General features: G+C 35.4%; 1 protein-coding gene across 1 annotated transcript in view; it reads left to right on the top strand.

Annotated features, from left to right (window-relative positions):
• CCDC7 (coiled-coil domain containing 7) overlaps window positions 1–22,003 on the top strand; it is a 387,945-nt gene that overhangs the window by 350,415 nt on the left and 15,527 nt on the right. The window contains exons 19-20 of the mRNA XM_046011852.1: window positions 340–423; window positions 2,620–2,742. Coding sequence (XP_045867808.1) covers window positions 340–423; window positions 2,620–2,742 — 207 coding nt within the window. The remainder of the gene's footprint in view (window positions 1–339; window positions 424–2,619; window positions 2,743–22,003) is intronic.

Raw genomic sequence — 22,003 nt, 5'->3', positions numbered from 1 at the left:
TGTCAAATGTTTTTTTTTCCATTTTATTTATTTTTTCAGCGTAACAGTATTCATTCTTTTTGCACAACACCCAGTGCTCCATGCAAAACGTGCTCTCCCCATTACCCACCACCTGTTCCCCCAACCTCCCACCCCTGACCTTTCAAAACCCTCAGGTTGTTTTTCAGAGTCCATAGATATTTTTTATTGTGCAATTCAGACATTGCAATTTTCTCTTCTTCTATAAGAATATATGCTGATCAAGTTTGTACTACACACAGACACACACATATACACGACCACACATTAATGCTTACCTTATAAAGTGTTTGGATTTTTTTTTTTCTTTTTGGTCTATAGAGACTGATGTAGAACAGTTGACATATACTGCTGGAGGAGAAAAAATAATTAGTGAAATCAAGACACAACTTAAAAGTCATCCTGGTAAGAACAAAGCATTTTTTAAGTTTAATATTTATGGTTTATGTCATTTTGGGGATTTAATTAGGTATGGATCTTTAATGACAACAGTAATTATTTGTTATTATATGGGTAAAAATCTCCATGAATTTCCTCTTATAATTAAGTAAACTCTAGCATTTACTATCAATAGAACATTAGCTAGATATTACTAGTTTTAAAACATATTTACAAAGTAAGCCATAAAATCCAGTGTTCTAGTGACCTTGGAAAATACTTGGTGTAATATTTCTTACTACTCTTCTATTCACTTTCTATTTCTGGCTTAGAAAGGAAAGTTGCTTTAAATTTGAAAAAGCAAAAAAGGCTAGTTGATGAGTTTTAGAAGAACATTATAACAGTTATTTCATTGGTTACCATATCCCTGCATATAAAGTTGGCATGTGGATTTACATCTCTACTAGAGTAGTTATGTAGCTGTGTTATATAATTCACAGACAACACTACAGCTTCTGATCCTGGAGTAACAATGTTAGATACATTTCTCTCTCGCTCTCTCTTTTTTAGAGAGGGAGAGTGTTCATGCACATGTATACACGTGAGGGGAGAAAGGGTAGAGGGAGAGAGAATCTTAAACAGGTTCCATGCTCAGTGTAGAGCTCAATGTGGGGGGGGGGGGGTCACTTCAATCTAACTACCCTGAAATCATGACCTGAGCTGAAATCAAGAGTCAGATACTGAACCACCTGAGCCACCCAGGTGACCAATACATTCCTCTTAGGTGCAAGAAATACTGTAGTCATGAATTTTTGCAGAAACGATGCTGAAATACAGAATTCGGAAATAGCTGAATCCTCACATAAAAGCAACAAAATAGGTGTTCTTAGTGAAATTTAAGATTAAAGCAAGATTTCTAAAGCTTTGCTTTTGAATGCTTTATTTATTTAATTATATCAAAATTCTATTCCTGAAAAAAAAGTAGCTAAAAATAATCAAATATCTTCTCCTGTTTAGTAGGTTACATTTAATTTTGTTGATTGTTTCCTTCACTGTGCAGAAGCTTTTCATTTTGATCTATTATCAATAGTTTGTTATGCTCTTCTTTGCTTCAGGAGACATATCTAGAAAAATGTTGCCTCATCCAATGTCAGAGACATTACTTCCTAAGCTCTCTTCTGGGATTTTTATGGTTTCAAGTCTCACATTTAAGTCTTTAATCCATTTTTAGTTCCATTTGGTACAACATGGATGGAACTAGAGAGTATAATTCTAAGTGAAAAACGTCAGAAAAAGACAAAATACCATATGATTTCACTCATGTGGAATTCAAGAAACAAATGAGCAATAGGAAAAAATGGAGAAAGAGAAAGACAAACTAAGTAACAGACTCTTAATTCTAGAGAACAAAATGATGGTTACCAGAGGGAAGTAGGGTAGGAGAATGGGAGAAATAGGTGATGGGGATTAAGGAGTGTACTTGTAATGATGAACACAGTGTGTTATATGGAATTGTTAAATTACTATATTGTACACCTAAAACTAACAATGTTAGTGTCAGTCAGTTATGTGGACTGGAATTAAAATAAAATTTTAAAAATGAATCAAATAAACATTATTTACTCAAAGAGCTTATAGCTAAGGTGATATAAAAATGAAATTGTTTGAATCAAGCAGTTAATTTATTTTATGTCTTACTCTAACAACCTGATAAACTGTGAAGAGTCACTTCTCCATCTTTAATCTTCAGACTGTTTTTGTTTAGGTACTTTGAATTACTGTTTGCTTCAATGATCCTGATGAAGTATTCATCATATTCTACATTTAGTCAGTTTAAAGTACCATATCCTTTAAGAACAAAATGAATTTAATTAACTAATCTGTATTTATTTATTGTTAATTTACAAATTCTCTAAATAAAATTTAAGAGAAATTTTTATGAGGAAAAGAGTTGAAAGATTATAGATTATATACAGAAATTAATATTCACATTTAAGATAAAATGGTTTTGATTAAAGGTCAAGATTAAGGAAGATGTTATCTAAGAATACAGAAAAAAGGAGAGAAAATGAAGAATTTTATAGAAATTGGAATCATAGACAAGTGACCACTCAAACATGAAAAGATTACAAATGCAGAAATAAGGACTAATACATGGAGACTGGGGGGTATTATTTAAACAGTCATAATGTCTTTGTGAATTTTTTTTAAATTGTGTTTTAGGTGTGAATTTATTTAAAGACAGTTATATGTCCCCACAACATAAAGAAGATTTTTTTACCAGTGACATCACACCACAGAAAGTCTCAACAAACAGGATCAGTATTTCATCTTTTGACAATCAAGGTAAAAGATATAGCAACACAAAATAAGTACCTAATTATCTAGAATACTTTTTGTAGTATTTTTCATTTTACTTTTTATGAAATATTTTTAAGCTTTCAGAAAATATGTAACACTCATATAAAAAATATAAGATTCTAATAGTTTCCATTCTGTGCTATTATAATCTCATTCCATTTTTATAATCTGTTATAATCTCTTTCCATTTTTTCTCAGTTCTTGTGTATGCCATCATAAGCCATACATAATGTATTTCCTGAAATAGTTGATTGTGCCCTCTTTTTTATTTTATTTTTTTGTGGAAAAATTACCTCTTGTATTCTCCCCAACTTCCCGCATTATTCTTATAGCTCAGTTAATTTTACAAAAATATGTACACCAGAAACACACACACACACACACACACACACACCCTATTTTTAGCAGGAATCTGCAAGTTAAATGTTTTTACTTCTTTTGGTTTTCCTGAGCATATTTTTATGTCATAACAGCAATACTTTTTAAAATACATTTTTTTTAATCTAGCATTTTAGTTAGAAAGTTCTTCTGAGGTAGCTATTCTTCTATACCACCTGCTTTCAAAATTATATTCAATTTTAATACCAAGATATGCCAAAATATTTTCATTTAAATAATTTAGTCTTGATACTTTCATGAAAACATGATGAAGAATAAACATAAATTTGACAGTATAGGGCCATTACCTTAACATACATTAAGGATTTAATCTTTAATGACTTAAAAATCCTCCCCAGCTTTTACTTATATTTGACAAACGTGAAAGACTAGCTTGAAATTATGGTTTCTGAAATAAATCCTGTCAACAGCATTTTATTTTCTCAATTACAGTCTCTTACTAAGCCTCTCAGTGTATGGCTTCAGTTTAATCTTTAGCCAATGATTAAATAATATGAGGCTTATAATTATTTGTTTTAATGGAAGTGTTCTGCAATAGCACATTACTTTTAAAATCAATAGAGTTTGTAAAAAAAATGATAAACAAATTGGTGAGGGGGGAAACAGTGGTTTATGTATATAGCTCTAATTATCAAAGGCATCTTTATAAATGCATCCTTCTAAATGTAGAGTATAAGTCAAATACAGAAATGAATATTCTGGTTCAACTAAAACAGGATTTGGATAAGGAAAATTAAGATGCTGAGAATAAAAAACTGTGTCTTACAGACAAAAACTGTATGCCACCGTCCATATCAGGTAAAAAAATAGTGAGGGCTTTGCTGCTAATTATTCTAATTTACCTTGGAAGAGGAAGAAGAGCTTTTGTACATTTACATTTGCAAATACTAAAAATACTACTGCACCAAAATGCTACAAAAGAAGAATCTTTCTCAATGAGAAGAGAGAAAGATTTCTAAAAAGGACTTTGACATAATTGGATATATCAGAGAAATAAAAGTAGTAAGTGACATTTCCTATAAAATATTTGGCAAGAGAGAAGGAAGATTACAGTGATGACATCAATATTGTAGGAGTTTTGTGTGGGTTTTTGTTTTGTTTTTACCATCTACCCCCTGTGAAAAAGAGAACCAATTTGATGATTATCCACATATGGGAAAGGCTTTGTTGAAATCCAGGAGTCCAACAGAGAAGTCCTAGCACACTGTTGGAACAACAACAAAATCTGAGATTAGATACACCGTAGAGGGTAAAAGGAACAGTTTGACTTTACCTACACCACTCCTTCTTCAGGGCAGCATACTTCAGTGCAAAGAGAGCCCTTTTCATCCCAAGATTTCTCCTGCTGGAAAAAGTGAGTATGTGAGTGAGTACCCAGCATGTGAGTGAGTACTGCCAAAAAGACCCATTTTTCTCTTATCTCATCCAGAGAACTGAGTCATAAGTCACATGACCTAAAGTCAAAGAGTGGCTGAGATAACAGCCACCAAGGTTCAGAACTGAATGTGTAGAAGGGATATAACTGCTAACTGTGTCAAAGGACTCTGGAAGCCCACATATCAGCTGCTGAAAACACTTCACCTGTGGATTCCCCAAAACTGGTCCACAGGCACCTCCAATACTCCATGTGTCTCACCCCCACAAAATCCACCTTGTGGCTGGCTCCCTCTTCATGCTCCCAACAGCAATAAGAGTGAACTTTGACAGACAGTAAACACCCCCAGAAAACTGACCTGGAAGAAACCATAAACTTGAGCATTCAGCACTGCCATAAGGAAAACAAAAAGGAGGCTCTCAGCAACCAGCCTGTCTTGGCAGCACAGAAAGAAGGCTTAAGAATTCTGCCACCAAAACAAACAAACAAAAAGCACGAAGTGTAGAGCGGGCATACCCATTGAATGGTCTGAAAAAACATCAGAATTCCTAGCAGGGCTGAAAGAAGAGATTTCTCTCTGGAAACCAGTCAGTAAACCTGGAGGAGGCAACTACTTTTTAAAATGCAATGAAAACAGAGAGAACGTCAAGGAACATAAAAAAATCAGGTAAACATAATACCATGCAAGAAATACATTATTTTCCAATAGCCCCAAAGAATTGGAGATTTGCAATTTAACTGATAAAGAATTCAAAATAGCTGTTTTAAAGAAGCTCACTGAACTACAAGAAAACACAAAAAGTCAGATCAACAGAAGCAAGAAACGAATACACAAAATGAGAAGTTTAACAGAAGGATAGAGATCATAAAGCAGAATCAAACAAACTCCAGAGTTGATAGCCAATCCAGCAGGAGAAAATATTTGTAAAGTAGAAGACAGTATTAAAATTATACAAAGAAGAGAAAATGAAAAATTAATGAAGATGATATGAACTATGGAACAGCAATAATCTATATAATATGTATCACAGAAGAAGAAAAGGGCAGAGCTTATGTAAAGAAATAATGCCTGAGAATTTCCCAAACCTGGGGAGATATTTGAATATCCAAGTTCAAAAACTAAGAAATCACTGCAAAGTTTCAATCCACAATAATATTTGCCAATACATAATAAAATAAAACTGTCTAAAATCAAATACAAAGATAGAATTTTAAAAGCAGCAAGAGGAAAATATTTATCTCATATATGGGAATCCTCTTGAGCATTAGAAGCAATCTCTGCAAATACACTGCAGTTCAAAAAAGAGTGGGATGATAGATTCAAGGGTTGCAAGAAACTCCCTAAAAAGAATACTTTACCAGGCAAAGTTGTCCACCAGAAATGAAGGTGAAATAAGACTCAAAAGAAATAGAGGCTAAGTGAGCTCATCACCACTGGAACTGCCTTATAAGAAATCCTGGATGTTCTTCAAGCTGAAATGAAAGGACACTCACTAATTGTCATGTGACATTTAAACATACAGCACACTAGTAAGGACAAACATATAGTTAAATTCAGAATACACTAATACTGCAGTACGATAACATATTAACTACCATAAAGATTAAAGAAGAAAAGTTTTAAAAATAACTATAGCTACAGTAATTTGTTAATGAATATGCAAAATAAAGGCAAATTATGACATCAGAAACATAAAAGGTGGGAGGAGGAGTGGCACACCAAAATTGTAACATAGGTCATTCCTGACCGTACTCCCCAAACAAGAAGAAAAACTGAAATCTATTCATGGACAAACAACCTTGGGAAAAATCTTAGAACATTAGGATAAAGCTGAAGCACCCCCTCTCCACATCACAGAGACTAAGACAGACTGCATTAGAGAGGTAGGAGAAGTGGCTACACACAGACCCTATTGCCCCTCCCTAGTGCCACACTGTGCCGCACTGTGAGATTTCCCCTGAGCCCCCAAAGTCTTCAGTTGGAAAAAAGAACCTAGATGGGACATCTGGCTCCTCTAGCATTGCATCTCTTGGGAGCCCCCACTTGGTCTCACATCATGGGGACTGTGGGGTAATCCATGGGACTTGACCACTGGGAATCTAGTACAGGGAAGGAAGGAAGTGCTTGCAAAAACCAACACTCAGACCTTGACAGACTGAGTTCCTACCTGCAGTGCCAAAAGTAGTAGTCCCAACCAGCAGGTTTGCTTATCTGCAGAGACAAGATAGTGACATAATCTCACCAGGAAATGTGGTGAGGTTCAGGTCTGTATGATTTGGGTTTTGAAAAAAAGAGTGTTGGTAGCCCTGGAGCTTGGTCTACTACTGCTCAGATGGCGGAGCTGAGTCAGCGTTGTTCACTATTGAGTGTATCTCCTTGCACTAACTGACCAAGAAAACTGGTAGAACACCTGGAAGCTGTGTGGCCCAACACAAATTGAGTAGATTATGGCAGATGGGGGCTGATTATCTGCAGAGCAAAGCCAGTGGTACCATTTGGCCAGATTATGGGGACCAAGTTAACTAGAGTCAAGATCACAAAGAGCCTTGATGGACTTGGAGTCAGCTTCCCTATTTTGCCCAGGCAAAGGAACTAAATTGTAGCCATACCAACTGCTGTGCCAACCGGAAAGCCTGATTAGGAACACCAGGGAGGCTGCTCGAGGCTAGCCTGCCCATTCTGCCTTGGCAGGGAGCTCATTCACATATCTTTACCCACTGTTGAGTACAGCTCCTGGCCCAGCCTAACCAGAAAGCCTAAACAGAATAGCTAGAGGCTCTATAGCCCAGAAACACTTGAACAGAGAATACAACAGGCAGAACTGGTCTTTAGCAGAGCAAAACCAGTGGCCCTATTTGGCCAGGGAAATGGGCACAGGATTGCCACCTCTAAAGCCAGTTTTCCTGCTCCACTCAGATAGGAAGACTAATTCTTTCCTAAAAACTCCACCAAAAAAAAAAATGTTAGATCAATGAATTCAATAAAGTTGCAGGATGCAAAATTAACATCCAAAAATCCATAGCTCTTCTATATACTAACAACAAATTATCTGAAAAAGGAATAAAGAAAATAATTCCATTTACAATAGAATCAAGAAAATTAAATACTTAGGAATAAGTTTAACCCAGGAGGTAAAATGTATCTATACTAAAACCTATAATTATATTTATATTTATTATATTAATGAAAGAAATTGAAAAAGAAAAAAATAAGTGGGAAAATTATCCTATATTTATGAATTGGAAGAATTAATATTGTCAAAATGTCCATAATACCCAAAGCCACCTATAGAGTCAATGCAATTCCTATCAAGATTCCAATGGCATTTTTTTTACAGAATTGAGAAAAAACAACCCTTAAATTTATATAGAATCATAAATATCTTAACAGTCAAAGCAATTCTGAAAAAGAACATAGCTGGAGACATCACACTTCCTTATTTTAAGCAGTATTATAAAGATATAGTAATCAAAACAGTTGGTACTGGCATAAAAACAGACACACACACCAAGTGAACAGAATTGAGAGTCAAAAAATAAACCCATTCATACATGGTTAGCTAATACTCAAGGACACATGTAGGGTCAAAGTGAAGGAATGGATAAGTATTCCATACAAGTGGAAACCAAATTAGAGCAAGGTAGCTAACTTATATCAGACAAAATAGACTTAAACTCAGAAGTGTAACAAGAGACCAAAAAAGGGAATTATATATTAATAAAGGTACGAATTCATTAGGAGGATATAATAATCATAAATTTTTATGCACCCAATATCAGGCACCTAAGTGTAAGAAGCAAATACTAACAGATATGAAGGGAGAAATAGACAATACAGTAATAGTAGGAGACTTCAGTACCTCATTTTCAACATCATCCAGGCATCATCCAGCCAGAAAATCAATGAGGAAACATTGAACTTGAACAGTACTTTAGACCAAATGGACCTAACAGACATATAGAGCACTCCATACAACAGAAACATAATACAGATTCTCTTTCCTTCCCAAATGCACCACAGCATTCTCCAGGAAAGATCATATGACAGGTCATAAAACAAGTTTTAGGATATCTAAGAAGATTAATATCTTACCAAGTATTTTTTCTAACTACAGTAGTATGAAATTAGAAATCAATAAATGGTTGAACAGGAAAATTCACAAATATATGTAGATTAAACAGCACACTCCCAGACAACCAACAGGTCAAAGAATAAATAAAATGTAAAATGAAAAAAATAACTTGGGGTAAATGAAAATAGAAACACAATACACCAAAACTTAAGGATGATGAAAAAGCAATTCTTTTCTTTTTTTTTAAAGATTTTATTTATTTATTTGACAGAGAGAGATCACAAGTAGGCAGAGAGGCAGGTAGAGAGACAGGAGGAAGTAGGCTCCCTGCTGAGCAGAGAGGCCCCATGCCGGGCTCGATCCCAGGACCCTGAGATCATGACCTGAGCTGAAGGCAGAGGCTTAACCCACTGAGCCACCCAGGCGCCCCTGAAAAAGCAATTCTAAGAGGCAAGTTTATAGAGGTAAACATCTATGTGACAAAAAAGGAAAGATATCAATTAAACAACATTTCATCACAAGTAAGTATAAAAGAAGAAAAAACTAAGCCCAAAGCACAAATAAGGAAATAGTAAAGAACGGAGTAGAAATAAAAACCAGAAAAATAATAAAAAGATCAATGATGATAAGAATTGGTTTTTTAAGGAGTTAAATAAGTACTCTTTATTTTTATTTTATTTTATTTGTTCAATGTTCCAAGATTTTTTGTAAAAAAGTAAATAAAATTAACAAAACTTTGGCTAAGACAAAGTAGAAAAAAGTCAGAAATAAAAGGGCAGACATTACAAATGATACTAGAGAGACTCAAAGATTATGAGATACAGGGAGTAATCGTAAACTAAAAAATTGGATAACCTAGAAGAAATGGAAAAATTCCTAGAAACATATCTACAAATTGTATCATCTCAATTGTAAAGAAATATAAAAATCTGAACAGACCAGTAATGATAAGGAGATTGAATCATTTGCCAAAAACCACCCATCAAAGAAAAATTCAGACCTAGAGACTTGAGTACCTCACTTTCACTTTTGATGATTTCACTAGTCAATTCTACAAAAATTTAAAGAATAATTAATGCCAATCCTCCTCTAATACTTCCCAAAAATTAAAGAGAAAGGAATTCTCTCAAACTCATTTTATAAGGTTAACATTACCCTGATACCAAAACCAGTTAAGAACACTAAAGAAAAGAAAACTAAAAGCCTGATAAATAATATCCATGAAGACAATCAACAAAATTCCAGCAAAACAAACTCAACAGAACATTAAAATGGTAATATTCTGTGACCAACTGAGATTTATCTCTGAGATACAAAAGTGGATCTACATATATAAGTCATTATATGTGATACATCACATTAACAGATGATGTAAAAATCACATGGTCATCTCAATAGATACACAAAAGGCATTTGAAAAAGTTTACTATCTTATAAAAACTTGCAATAAATTTGGTATAGAAGGAACATATCTCAACAAAATAAAGGTCATGCATGACAAGTCTATAGGTGAAAGACTGAAATGTTTTCATCTAAGATTGGGATAAAGGTGCCCATTCTCATCATTCCTATTCAATTTAGTCCTGGAAATCTTAGAGCAATTAAGCAACAAAAAGAAAAGGCATCCAAATTGAAAAAGAAAAAGTGAAGTTTGCAAATGATGTGATCTTATATAGAGAAAATCGCAAGGATTCTACTGTAAAACTTTTAGGACTACTAAATGAAGGCAGTAAAGTCAAAGGATACAAAATCAACATACAGAAATCAGTTGCATTCCTATACACTAACAATAAAATATCTAAAATAGAAATAAGGACAACTGTCTCAGTCACAATAACATCAAAACAATAGAGTACTTAGGGAATACATTTTTAAAAGGTTGGTTACAATCTAAGCACTAAAAATGGTAACAATTTTGATGAAAAAAATTGAAAAATCTTAAGTGAATGATATCCTAGGTATATAGATTGGAAGTTAATGTTTTTAAAATGTTGATACTATCCAAAGCCACCTATAGATTCAATGCAATCCCTATCGATATTTTAATGAAAATTTTCTGAAAGTAGAAAAAAAATCTTAACGTTTGTTTGGAAACACAAAAGACCCTGAATAGCCAAAGCAATCCTGAGAGAGAAGAACAAAGTTAGAGGAATTACATACATTTCCTGTCTTCAAACTATATTGCAAGGCTATAATAATCAAAACAGAATAGTACTGACATAAAAACAGAACATATACCAATGAAACAGAATCAAGAGCTTGGATAAATCTTCATATATAGACAATTAATAATTGATAAGGGAAACGAGAATACGTAATGTGAAACAATGGTCTCTTCAATAAATGATGTTGGAAAATTGGGTATCGATCTGTAAGAATAAAACTGAACCCATATCTTCTATGGTTAATAAAAACTAATTTGAAATAGATTAAAAACTTATGTGAGATCCGAAGCCTCAATACTCCAAGAAGAAAATGGGGGGGACTCCTTAATATTGATCTTGGCAATAATATTTTGGACATTATATCAAAAGCACAAGCAACAAAATAAAAAACAGGTGGGACACCAAAATAAAAAGTTTCTGCTCAGCAAAAGAAACCATCAACAAAGTGAAAGGGCAACCTATGGAATGGGAGAAAATACTTGCAAACCATCTATCTCATAATAAGTTAATATCCAATGTAAGGAACTCATACAACTCAGTAGCAAAAAAAAAAAAAAGAGAGAGAAGGAAGGGGGGAGGGGAAGAAGAAGGAAGAAGAGGAGAAAACCCAAAAGTAAAACAATGCTATTATAAATGGAGAGGATGTAAATAGACATTTTTCAAAAGAGACATATAAATAGCCAATGGAAAGGTGCTTGACATCACTAATTAAGGAAATACAGATCAAAACTACAATGAGATAACATCCCACACCTGTTAGAATGGTTATCACCAAGAAGACAAGTGATAACTAATATTAGTGAGGATGTGGGGAAAGGGCAACACTTGAACGTTGTTGGTGGGATTGTAAAGCTGGTGCAACTATTATGGAAAACAACATAGATGTTCCTTCAAATATTAGAAAGAGAACTACCATGTGATCCAGCAATCCCACTTCTGGGTATATATTCAGAAGAAATGAAATCACTCTTTCAAAGTGATACATGCACTTACAGCATTACTTACAATAGCCAAGACATGGGAACTATCTAAATGCCCACAGACAGATGAATATATAGAGAAAATTTGGTATAAAATATGCAGTGGGGTATTGTTCAGTATAAAAAAGAAGGAAATCTTGCCATTTGTGATGACCTGGATGGAACTTGAGGTCTTTATGTAAATAAAATAAGTGAGACATTTGTATGCTCTAACTCACATGTGGAATCTAAAATTCCACATGCAGCTGAATTCATAGAAGCAGAGAGTAGAATGTTGGTTACCAGGGGCTGAAGCGTGAAGGAAATGGGGAGTTGTTGGTCAAGGGGTACAGACTTCTAATTAGAAGATGAACAAATTGTGGAATTTAATGTACAGTGTGATAACTATAATCAATACTATATTATATAGTTGCAAGTTGCTAGAAGAGTAGATCTTCAAAATTCTTAGCACAAAATAAATAGTTATATGAGGTGATAGGTTTTAACTTGTTATTGTAATCCTTTCATAATACATACATGTATCAAATACATTGTACACCTTAAACTTACGCAATGCTATATGTCAATTGTATTTCAACAAAGCTGGGAAAAATGAACATGTGGCATAGACATACAAGGATTATTATTCAGTATTGGAAAAGAAGGAAACCCTTCCATATGTGACAAGGTGGATGAAGCTGGAAGACATTAATGCCAAGTGAAATAAGCCAGTCACAGGACAAATACTGCATAATTCCATTTATATGACATGTAAAAGAGATAAAAGAGATTTAAAGTAAACTTACCATGATGAGTACTCAAGTAAGGTATAGAATTGTTAAATCATATTGTATACCTGAAACTAATATAACATTATATCTTAATTATACTTCCACAGAAAATAAAATAAAAATAAATTTAAAAATAAATTTAGAAACACTCAAACTCACAGAAGCAGAGAATGAAGCCACTCACAGTGGCTTCCAGAGGTTGGGGGTAGAAAGAAATTAATGGGTAGTTGTTCAGTTGTATAAACTTACTGTTATACTAGATGAATAAGTTCTAGAGATCTTCTGTACAATATCATGCTTATAGTTAAAAATACAGTGTTGTGTACTTAAAAATCATTAAGGAGGGAGTATTTTTTTTCCATTTTATTTATTTTTTCAGCGTAACAGTATTCATTCTTTTTGCACAACACCCAGTGCTCCATGCAAAACGTGCCCTCCCCATTACCCACCACCTGTTCCCCCAACCTCCCACCCCTGACCCTTCAAAACCCTCAGGTTGCCCCAACCTCCCACCCCTGACCCTTCAAAGATCATGACCTGAGCTGAAGGCAGCGGCTTAACCCACTGAGCCACCCAGGCACCCAATAGCATCTTCTTTCTTTAGCTTAGTGAGTATACTTATGCAAAAACTACACATATTTAATGCATATATATTTTGATAAGTGTAGACATATGCATATGCCTGCAATATCATCACCACAATCAATAAGCATACCCATATCCTTCAAAAAGGAGGGAGTATTTTTGCTAACTTTTCTTACCATCTACCTAAAAAGAAAACAAGATGAGCCTTTTGGAGGTGATGGGTATGCTTATTGATTGTGGTGATGATATTGCAGGCATATGCATATGTCTACACTTATCAAAATATATATGCATTAAATATGTGTAGTTTTGCATAAGTATACTCACTAAGCTAAAGAAAGAAGATGCTATTGGGTGCCTGGGTGGCTCAGTGGGTTAAGCCGCTGCCTTCAGCTCAGGTCATGATCTCAGGGTCCTGGGATCGAGTCCCGCATCGGGCTCTCTGCTCAGCAGCAAGCCTGCTTCCCTCTCTCTGCCTGCCTCTCTGTCTGCTTGTGATCTCTCTCTGTCAAGTAAATAAATAAAATCTTTAAGAAAAAAAAAAAGATGCTATCAATGAACACAGAATAAAGACAAGGAAGAGAAAATGATCAAATAATTTATACAAATTAGAGCAGTAAGCAAGTGGTCACTCAATACAATGTGGTAAGAAAACGTTACAAACATACAAATAAAGACTAGTAGTACATGGTGTTTGGAGAGTAGTATATGAATATTCAGTGTCTCTATCTAATTTCTAAACACTTTCATTTTAGGAATGAATTTATTTAAAGACGAAAATATATTTTCAAACCAACAAGATTTAGTTCTGAAGAACATCTCAATGAGTAAATTCCCAACAAAAGTGATCAATTTATCACCCTTTGACAGTCAAGGTAAAGAAAAAAAAAGAAAAAAAAATACATATGTGTGTGTGTATGTATAGTGGTTGTTTGGTATGACTTTTCATTTTACTCATTTTACATCTTTTTAATTCAGAAATATTTTAAGCAAATCCTTGAAAACTTGAAAATTAAATGGCTTTAATTTATACCTTTACTAGTAGTATAATATTTCACATTATAGAATTATTTATTTAATCATTATTCTGTTAGAATTGACTTTTTTGGCTTTTTACCACTGGTAAATGTCTCTATGAACATGCATTCTTATTTACTGATGCTTGAATTTCTTTGGGAGAATCCCAGGATTTTATAATGTTAAAAGATACTTCTAGATTGCTTTCCTAAAATGACATTAAAATTAACATGTTCTCTAGCAACTGTGGAGATAAAAATACTTTCCTCTGCCTAACCATCAACTATATAGATAGGTGTTTTGTTTGATTAATTTATGTCCATCTGAGTATTGAATCATTAATTTTTAAAAATTTTTTTCCGGGGCGCCTGGGTGGCTCAGTGGGTTAAGCCGCTGCCTTCAGCTCAGGTCATGGTCTCGGGGTCCTGGGATCGAGTCCCACATCGGGCTCTCTGCTCAGCGGAGAGCCTGCTTCCCTTCCTCTCTCTCTGCCTGCCTCTCTTGTGATTTCTCTCTGTCAAATAAATAAATCTTTAAAAAAAAATTTTTTTTTCCATATTTGTTAGTGTTCTTTTACTGCATAACTACCCCCAAAACTATTTACCTTAAAAGAGTAACTCGGGATTTAGAGTTCATGGTTTGGGAGTTAGGAATGTAGACTGATTTTGGCTGGCTAACATATGCATCTTTGGTCACCTTGTGGTCAATGGCTTCACTCACATGTCTGGCAATTGGCTAGCTGTTGTTTGGGACAATGGGGGTATATATTTGGGGCTCATCGAGAGATAAAAACCTCACTAGTTGTCTGAAAAAAGAGCAAAAGTGTAAAAACTCATTAACTAAGTATAAAGTTGTTAACTGGGTAACAGAGTGTAAAAGAATTCCGAGATAACATGGAGGAATGTTAGGAAGAAGTTGTGGCTTCTAAGGCTGATAAAGACTCTGAGTAGAAGACGAGGCTTGGCTGGTGCTAGTATCTCTGATTTTTCAGGAGGGGTCTCAGACAGACTTCTGAAGTGGGGACATTGCTAGTGTCTCAGCTGGTGAGGTTTAAATAAAACTGGTTTTGCAAATGTTGAGAAAACTACAAACCATTTATGCCATGGAAAGACCTTCTGCTCCTGGGATAAAGAAACATTGCTGGGATGGTGTTCACAGAAACAAAAGAGACATGAAGCTCTCAGGAAGCCCAATGGTAGCTAAATGAAGGAAGCAAACCCCTTGTTTCTCCTCCACACTTGCAATGTCTCTCTAGCATGCCTCATTTGCCTAACCCTAATTTGGAGTTACCTGGCAAAGTAAAAATGTGGTTATTTCACAAAGCAACTATGGAAGGATGGTTCGGGAGCTAAGAGAAAACAAACTTTTCAAGTGACACAAGAGGTGACTTGGCCCCTTGTCTTTCATCATCCAGCTGATTAGCTTAAGCATATCCATGTTGTAACCTTAGGTTCTAAGAGCAACATGTGAGTGAGCCCATTGTACAAGCCTTGTAGAAACATTTGAAGTTTCTGCTTGCATCTGTTTACTTTTGTTCCATTTACTAAAGTCATATAGCCAAGACCAGAGTTGTATGTGAGGATATGAACAACCAGTGGTCAAGAATACATTGAGGCCATTATTGAAACCAATCTACCACCATGTTCCCTCTAGTTGCAAATATTCTTTTTTTTTTTTAATTTCTTTTCAGCGTAACAGTATTCATTGTTTTTGCACCACACCCAGTGCTCCAGGTAATACGTGCCCCCCCATACCCAACACCTTGTTCCCCCAACCTTCCACCCCCCGCCCCTTCAAAACCCTCAGGTTGTTTTTCAGTGTCCACAGTCTCTCATGGTTCACCTCCCCTTCCAGTTTCCCTCAACTCCGTTCTCCTCTCCATCTCCCCATGTCCTCCATGTTCTTTGTTATGCTCCACAAATAAGTGAAATCATATGATAATTGACTCTCTCTGCTTGACTTATTTAACTCAGCATAATTTCTTCCAGTCCCATCCATGTTGCTACAAAAGTTGGGTATTCATCCTTTCTGATGGAGGCATAATACTCCATCCTGTATATGGACCACATCTTCCTTATCCATTCGTCTGTTGAAGGGCATCTTGGTTCTTTCCACAGTTTGGAGACCATGACCATTGTTGCTATAAACATTGGGGTACAGATGGCTCTTCTTTTCACTACATCTGTATCTTTGGGGTAAATACCCAGTAGTGCAATTGCAGGGTCATAGGGAAGCTCTACTTTATATTTCATGAGGAATCTCCACACTGTTCTCCAAAGTGGCTGCACCAACTTGCATCCCCACCAACAGTGTAAGAGGGTTCCCCTTTCTCCACATCCTCTCTAACACACGTTGTTTCCTGTCTTGCTAATTTTGGCCATTCTAACTGGTGTCAGGTGATATCTCAATGTGGTTTTAATTGGAATCTCCCTGATGGCTAGTGATGATGAACATTTTTTCATGTGTCTGATAGCCATTTGTATGTCTTCATTGGAGAAGTGTCTATTCATATCTTCTGCCCATTTTTTGATATGATTATCTGTTTGGTGTGTGTTGAGTTTGAGGAGTTCTTTATAGATCCTGGATATCAACCTTTTGTCTGTACTGTCATTTGCAAATATCTTCTCCCATTCCATGGGTTGCCTCTTTGTTTTGTTGACTGTTTCCTTTGCTGTGCAGAAGCTTTTGATCTTGATGAAGTCCCAAAAGTTCATTTTCGCTTTTGTTTCCTTTGTCTTTGGAGACATATCTTGAAAGAAGTTGCTGTGCTGATATCGAAGAGGTTACTGCCTATGTTCTCCTCTAGGATTCTGATGGATTCCTGTCTCACGTTGAAGTCTTTTATCCATTTTGAGTTTATCTTTGTGTACCGTGTAAGAGGATGGTCGAGTTTCATTCTTCTACATATAGCTGTCCAATTTTCCCAGCACCATTTATTGAAGAGACTGTCTTTTCTCCACCGTATATTTTTTCTTGCTTTGTCAAAGATTATTTGACCATAGAGTTGAGGGTCCATATCTGGACTCTCTACTCTGTTCCACTGGTCTATGTGTCTGTTTTTATGCCAGTACCATGCTGTCTTGGTGATCACAGCTTTGTAGTAAAGCTTGAAATCAGGTAACGTGATGCCGCCAGTTGCAAATATTCTTGATACCACCCCATGCAAAATGCATGTACTCTTTCCAGAACCCTACAAATTCATATTAAAATTTGTCATTAGGGCCAGAGATCACAATTTTGTGATCTATAATCATTTTCAGAGGAAGGTCCTATGACGTGACTTCCTGCACAATGCACACACATACACAAAGAGAATACAGTAGCAATACAGGTATAGGCCCCACAGGACCCAGTCCCTTACAGAAAGGTGGCAAAGAAAAAACACAACAAACAGACTCACCTAGCAGTAAATTACCCATTACAGTTAGTTGTTTTTTTCATCATTCAATTATATTATATTTTAATTATACTATAATTTTCTCAATTAAAATATGCATGCAAAAAAGAAATGAACCAGGATGTTGGGAGATCCTAGGATGAAATACAGACTGGGACATAGGAACTACTACAAATATATAACAACTGATTTCAGCATCACAATAGCATAAGATGTCCCTTGTTTTTTCCCCCTCCCCCCATTCTCAACAGCAAAAATTTGGCACCCATCCATGAATGAAAGTGCATTTGTAGAAGTTGTGGGATGTAGTATTACACACCAAGGGACCTGGAAAAACCTTGCCCACCTGTGCATCGGGTAATAGGCAGACAAACCTCCATCCTGGCTGTGGACTCCAGTAGCTCATGAATGGTTCCAACCCTTCTTTGTCACACTCAGGGAGCACCCGGAGAACACTGACTTGGGCAGTCACCCATAGACAAGAGGCAAGTCCAGGTTTCCAGATTAGAAGTTCCAGTACTTTGTTGAAGCAAAGAATGAGTTTGGACACACTGGATTGGATAAGAGGAACAATTTGACTTTGAGTGTATCACATGTTCCCCAAGTGGTGCAGCAAGGACCAAGTGAGTCTTTCTCACCCCTTGATATCTCCCTTTGCAGGGAAAGAAGAAGTAAGAGTGACTACCAGGCTTTCCTAGCTATGCAAGACACCATCATGGCATCTAGAGTACTAAATTGTGGGATGAGAGTAGGAAAGAGTGGCAGATATGATTCTCAGAGAGCATTAAAGGGATGTAGCTTCTGCTGTGCTTGGACTCCATCAGGAAGCCTACTCATGAGCTGCTGGGAAAGCCTCACTTGCAGAATCCAGCAACTGGCTTGGGGGACATCCCTAGCAACAGGCTTATCTCACCCATACCTCCCCAACTCTGTAGTCAGCTCCCTGTGCATGCTCCTGAGAGTGCTAGGGACAGCAAGCTTTGGTGGACATCTAGGGAGCACTTGCAGAAAGCAAGCCAGGTTCTGTGGTCCAGAGAAAAACCATAACTTGAGCTGTGGTGCCACTTTAGAGAAAACAAAAGGGAAGGTGTCTCCATTTGGCCTGGTATGATGCAGGATCCAGAGAAAATATATAAGCTTAAGAACTCTGCCACAAGAGGGAGTAGTAAGTATTGAGCAGGTATATGCATTCAAGGTCCCAGAAAGCTTCAGGATTTCTAGCAGGGCTGATGAAAGGCAGGTCCTTCCTGAGGGCAGTTAGTAAAGACTGGAGGAGGTGACTGCTACTTTAAATGTAAGACAGCAACACAAAACTCCAAGGAACATGAAAAATCAAGGAAACAGGACACAACCCAAGGATTATAATAATCTTCTAGTACCAAACCCCAAAACACAGGGATCTAAAATTTACCCTATAAAGAATTCAAAATAACTTTTATTATAATACATGTAATATTAGAACTATACTATATATAAATATAATTATGTATTACTGTATATAAAATAAATTATAATGTACATAATAGAACTTTATATATATAATGGAATACTATTCAGCTATAAAAAGAAGGAAACCCTAGTTATTTGCAACAGCACGGTATTGTATGGTGACTAATACAACACAATTAAAAAAAAAAAAAGACAAGGATAGACCTTGGAGGAATTATGCTAAAGTCAAACAAGCCAGACAGAGAAAAATATATACAATATGATCTCACTTATATGTGCAATCTATAAAAAAGCTGAACTCATAGAAACAGAGAGTAGAATGGTGATTACCAGAAGCTATGTGTTGGGGGAAATGGGGAGATGTTGGTCAAAGAGTATGAATAGAAGAAGTTGAATAAGTTCTGGGGATCTAAAATACATCATGATGATTATAATTAACAATACTGTATTATATGCTTGAAAGTTGCTAGAAGATTAAGTGTTAAATAGTCTCACTACAAAAAAGAGGAATTAGCTAATGCTATGGTGGTAATTATTTTGCAATATGTAAGTGTGCAAACCAACACATTGTACAACTCAAACTTACATTATATGTCAAATGCATCTCAATAAAGTCTAAGGAAAAAAAATTAATGAGTGATATAACCTTACTGTCAGAGTTAGAGAAAAATGAGCAACTTGAAGTAACTGGAAAAGAGTGCTTTGAGTGAATACTGTAATGCTAAAGACACAAACGAATTCTCCCCTCATGGTCCAGTAGCTGTTTGTCCCTCTTTTGCTCGGCTTCCTTATTCTCTGTCATTTGGTCTTCTATATCACTAATTCTTTCTTCTGCCTCATTGATCCTAGCAGTGAGAGCCTCCATTTTTGATTGCACCTCATTAATAGCTTTTTTGATTTCAACTTGGTTAGACTTTAGTTCTTTAATTTCTCCAGAAAGGGCTTTAATATCTCCAGAGAGGGTTTCTCTAATATCTTCCATGCTTTTTTCGAGCCCGGCTAGAATGTTCAGAATCGTCATTCTGAACTCTTGATCTGACATAGTACCAATGTCTGTGTTGATTAGGTCCCTAGCCTTCGGTACTGTCTCTTGTTCTTTTGTTTGTGGTGATTTTTTCCGCCTTGTCATTTTGTCCAGATAAGAGGATATGAAGGAGCAAATAAACTACTAATAGGGTGGCAAAGACCCCGGAAAAATGCGCTGTAACCAAATCAGAAGAGACCCCAAATTGTGGGGGGGGGGGGGAAGGGGATAAAAAACAGGTTCTGAAAAAAAAAAGAAAAAAAAAAAAAGAAAAAAATTTAACAAATAAAAAAATATAAAAAAGAAAGAAAAAATATATATATTTAGATGAACTAGTCAAAAAACGTTAAAAAAGAAAAGGGTAAAAGTTTTTAAAAAAATTTAGCAGAAGAAGAAAAAAGAAAAAAGAAAAAAAAATTGAAAAAAGAAAAAAAAATAAAAAATTGAAAAAAGAAAAAAAAATTGAAGTAGCCGCAAGACTAAAAAAAAAAAAAAAAAAAAAAAGACACAAACGACTGCATAAACATTATACTCTAATTAGTAAATTTGTCCCTCAGAGAGGTATAAATTAGCAGTTTAAAAAAAAAACACTTTAGTGGGGGCCTAAATTGCATATCAGAAAATTTGCCCCATCTTAATTATATGAGTCAAGGATTTTAGTAAATTTACTTAGATCTGCAGTGACCATCTTAATTCACTTTTAGAGCATTTCACCATTCATGCAAGATCCCTAATGATAGTTTAGTTAATTCCCACTTCCAGTCCCAGGCAACCACTAATCTGCTTTTTGTTTCTTATTAATTTACTTTTTTTTGGACACTTCACATGAATGGAATCATATAATACCTGGTGTTTTCTGTGTAGTTTCCTTCGGTAAGCATGGTTTTGAGGTTCATCCATACAGTAACATTCCTTTTTACTGCTGAATAATAGTCTCTTGTATGACTGTAGCCCATATTCTTTACCTGTTCATAGGTTGATGGACATTTGGGTTCATTCCACTTTTTGGCTATAAGGAATGCTGGTGGTCTTTGTGAAGACATAAATTTTCATTTCTCTTAGGTGGATAACTAAGAATAGAGTTGCTGTGTTGTATGGTAAACTTATGTTTATTTTTTAATCGCCAAACTGTTTTCTAAAGGGGCTGTGCCATTTTACCAGATACCAAAGGTATGAAGGCTTTTATTTCTTCCCATCCTTGCCATCACCTGGCTATTATCTGTCCTTTAGATTATAGACATTCTGTTGGATATGAAATGGCATTTCATTGTGGTTTTTACTTACATTTCCTGAAAAATGATTTTGGACATCTTTTCATGTGTTTATTAGCCATTTGTGTGTGTATTTCTTTGGTGAAACGTCTTTAAAATTGCCCATTTGTAAAGTTTTGTTTTTTAAGTTTTAAAATTTTTGAGTTCTTTATATATTCTGGATGTGATTTCTTATTGGATACATGATTTGCAAATACTTTCTTTCAGTCTACAGCTCATCATAACTTTCTTTTTTTTATTTTTTTTTCTTTAAAGATTTTAGTTATTTATTTGACAGTAAGAGAGATCACAAGTAGGCAGAGAAGCAGGCAGAAGGAAAGGGGGAAGCAGGCTCCCTGCTGAGCAGAGAGCCCAATGTGGGGCTTGATCCCAGGATCCTGAGATCATGACCTGAGCTGAAGGCAGAGGCTTAACCAACTGAGCCACCCAGGTGCCCCTCATCATAACTTTCTTAATGGCAGTCAAAAGTTTTGAATTTTGATGAAACCCAGTATATTAATTTTTCTTTTATGGATCATGCTTTTACTTGTTTCTAAAAAGTCATTGCCTATTTAATATCTCAAAATTTTCTATTTTTTTCTAAGAGTTTTATAATATCACTATTACGTTTAGGTATGTAATTTATTTTGTTAGTTTTTGTATACAATGAGAAGTAAAGTTCCAGGTTCATCTTTTTGCAAGTGTCTATACAATTGCCAGAGCCCTGTTTGTGAAAAGAGAATCCTGTTTCCATTTAATTGC

This window comes from Meles meles, chromosome 7, assembly GCF_922984935.1.
Source record: "Meles meles chromosome 7, mMelMel3.1 paternal haplotype, whole genome shotgun sequence".
NCBI classification, from domain to species: Eukaryota; Metazoa; Chordata; class Mammalia; order Carnivora; family Mustelidae; genus Meles; species Meles meles.
Note: the sequence above shows the minus strand (reverse complement) of the source record. Positions and strands in the feature narration are given on the sequence as shown.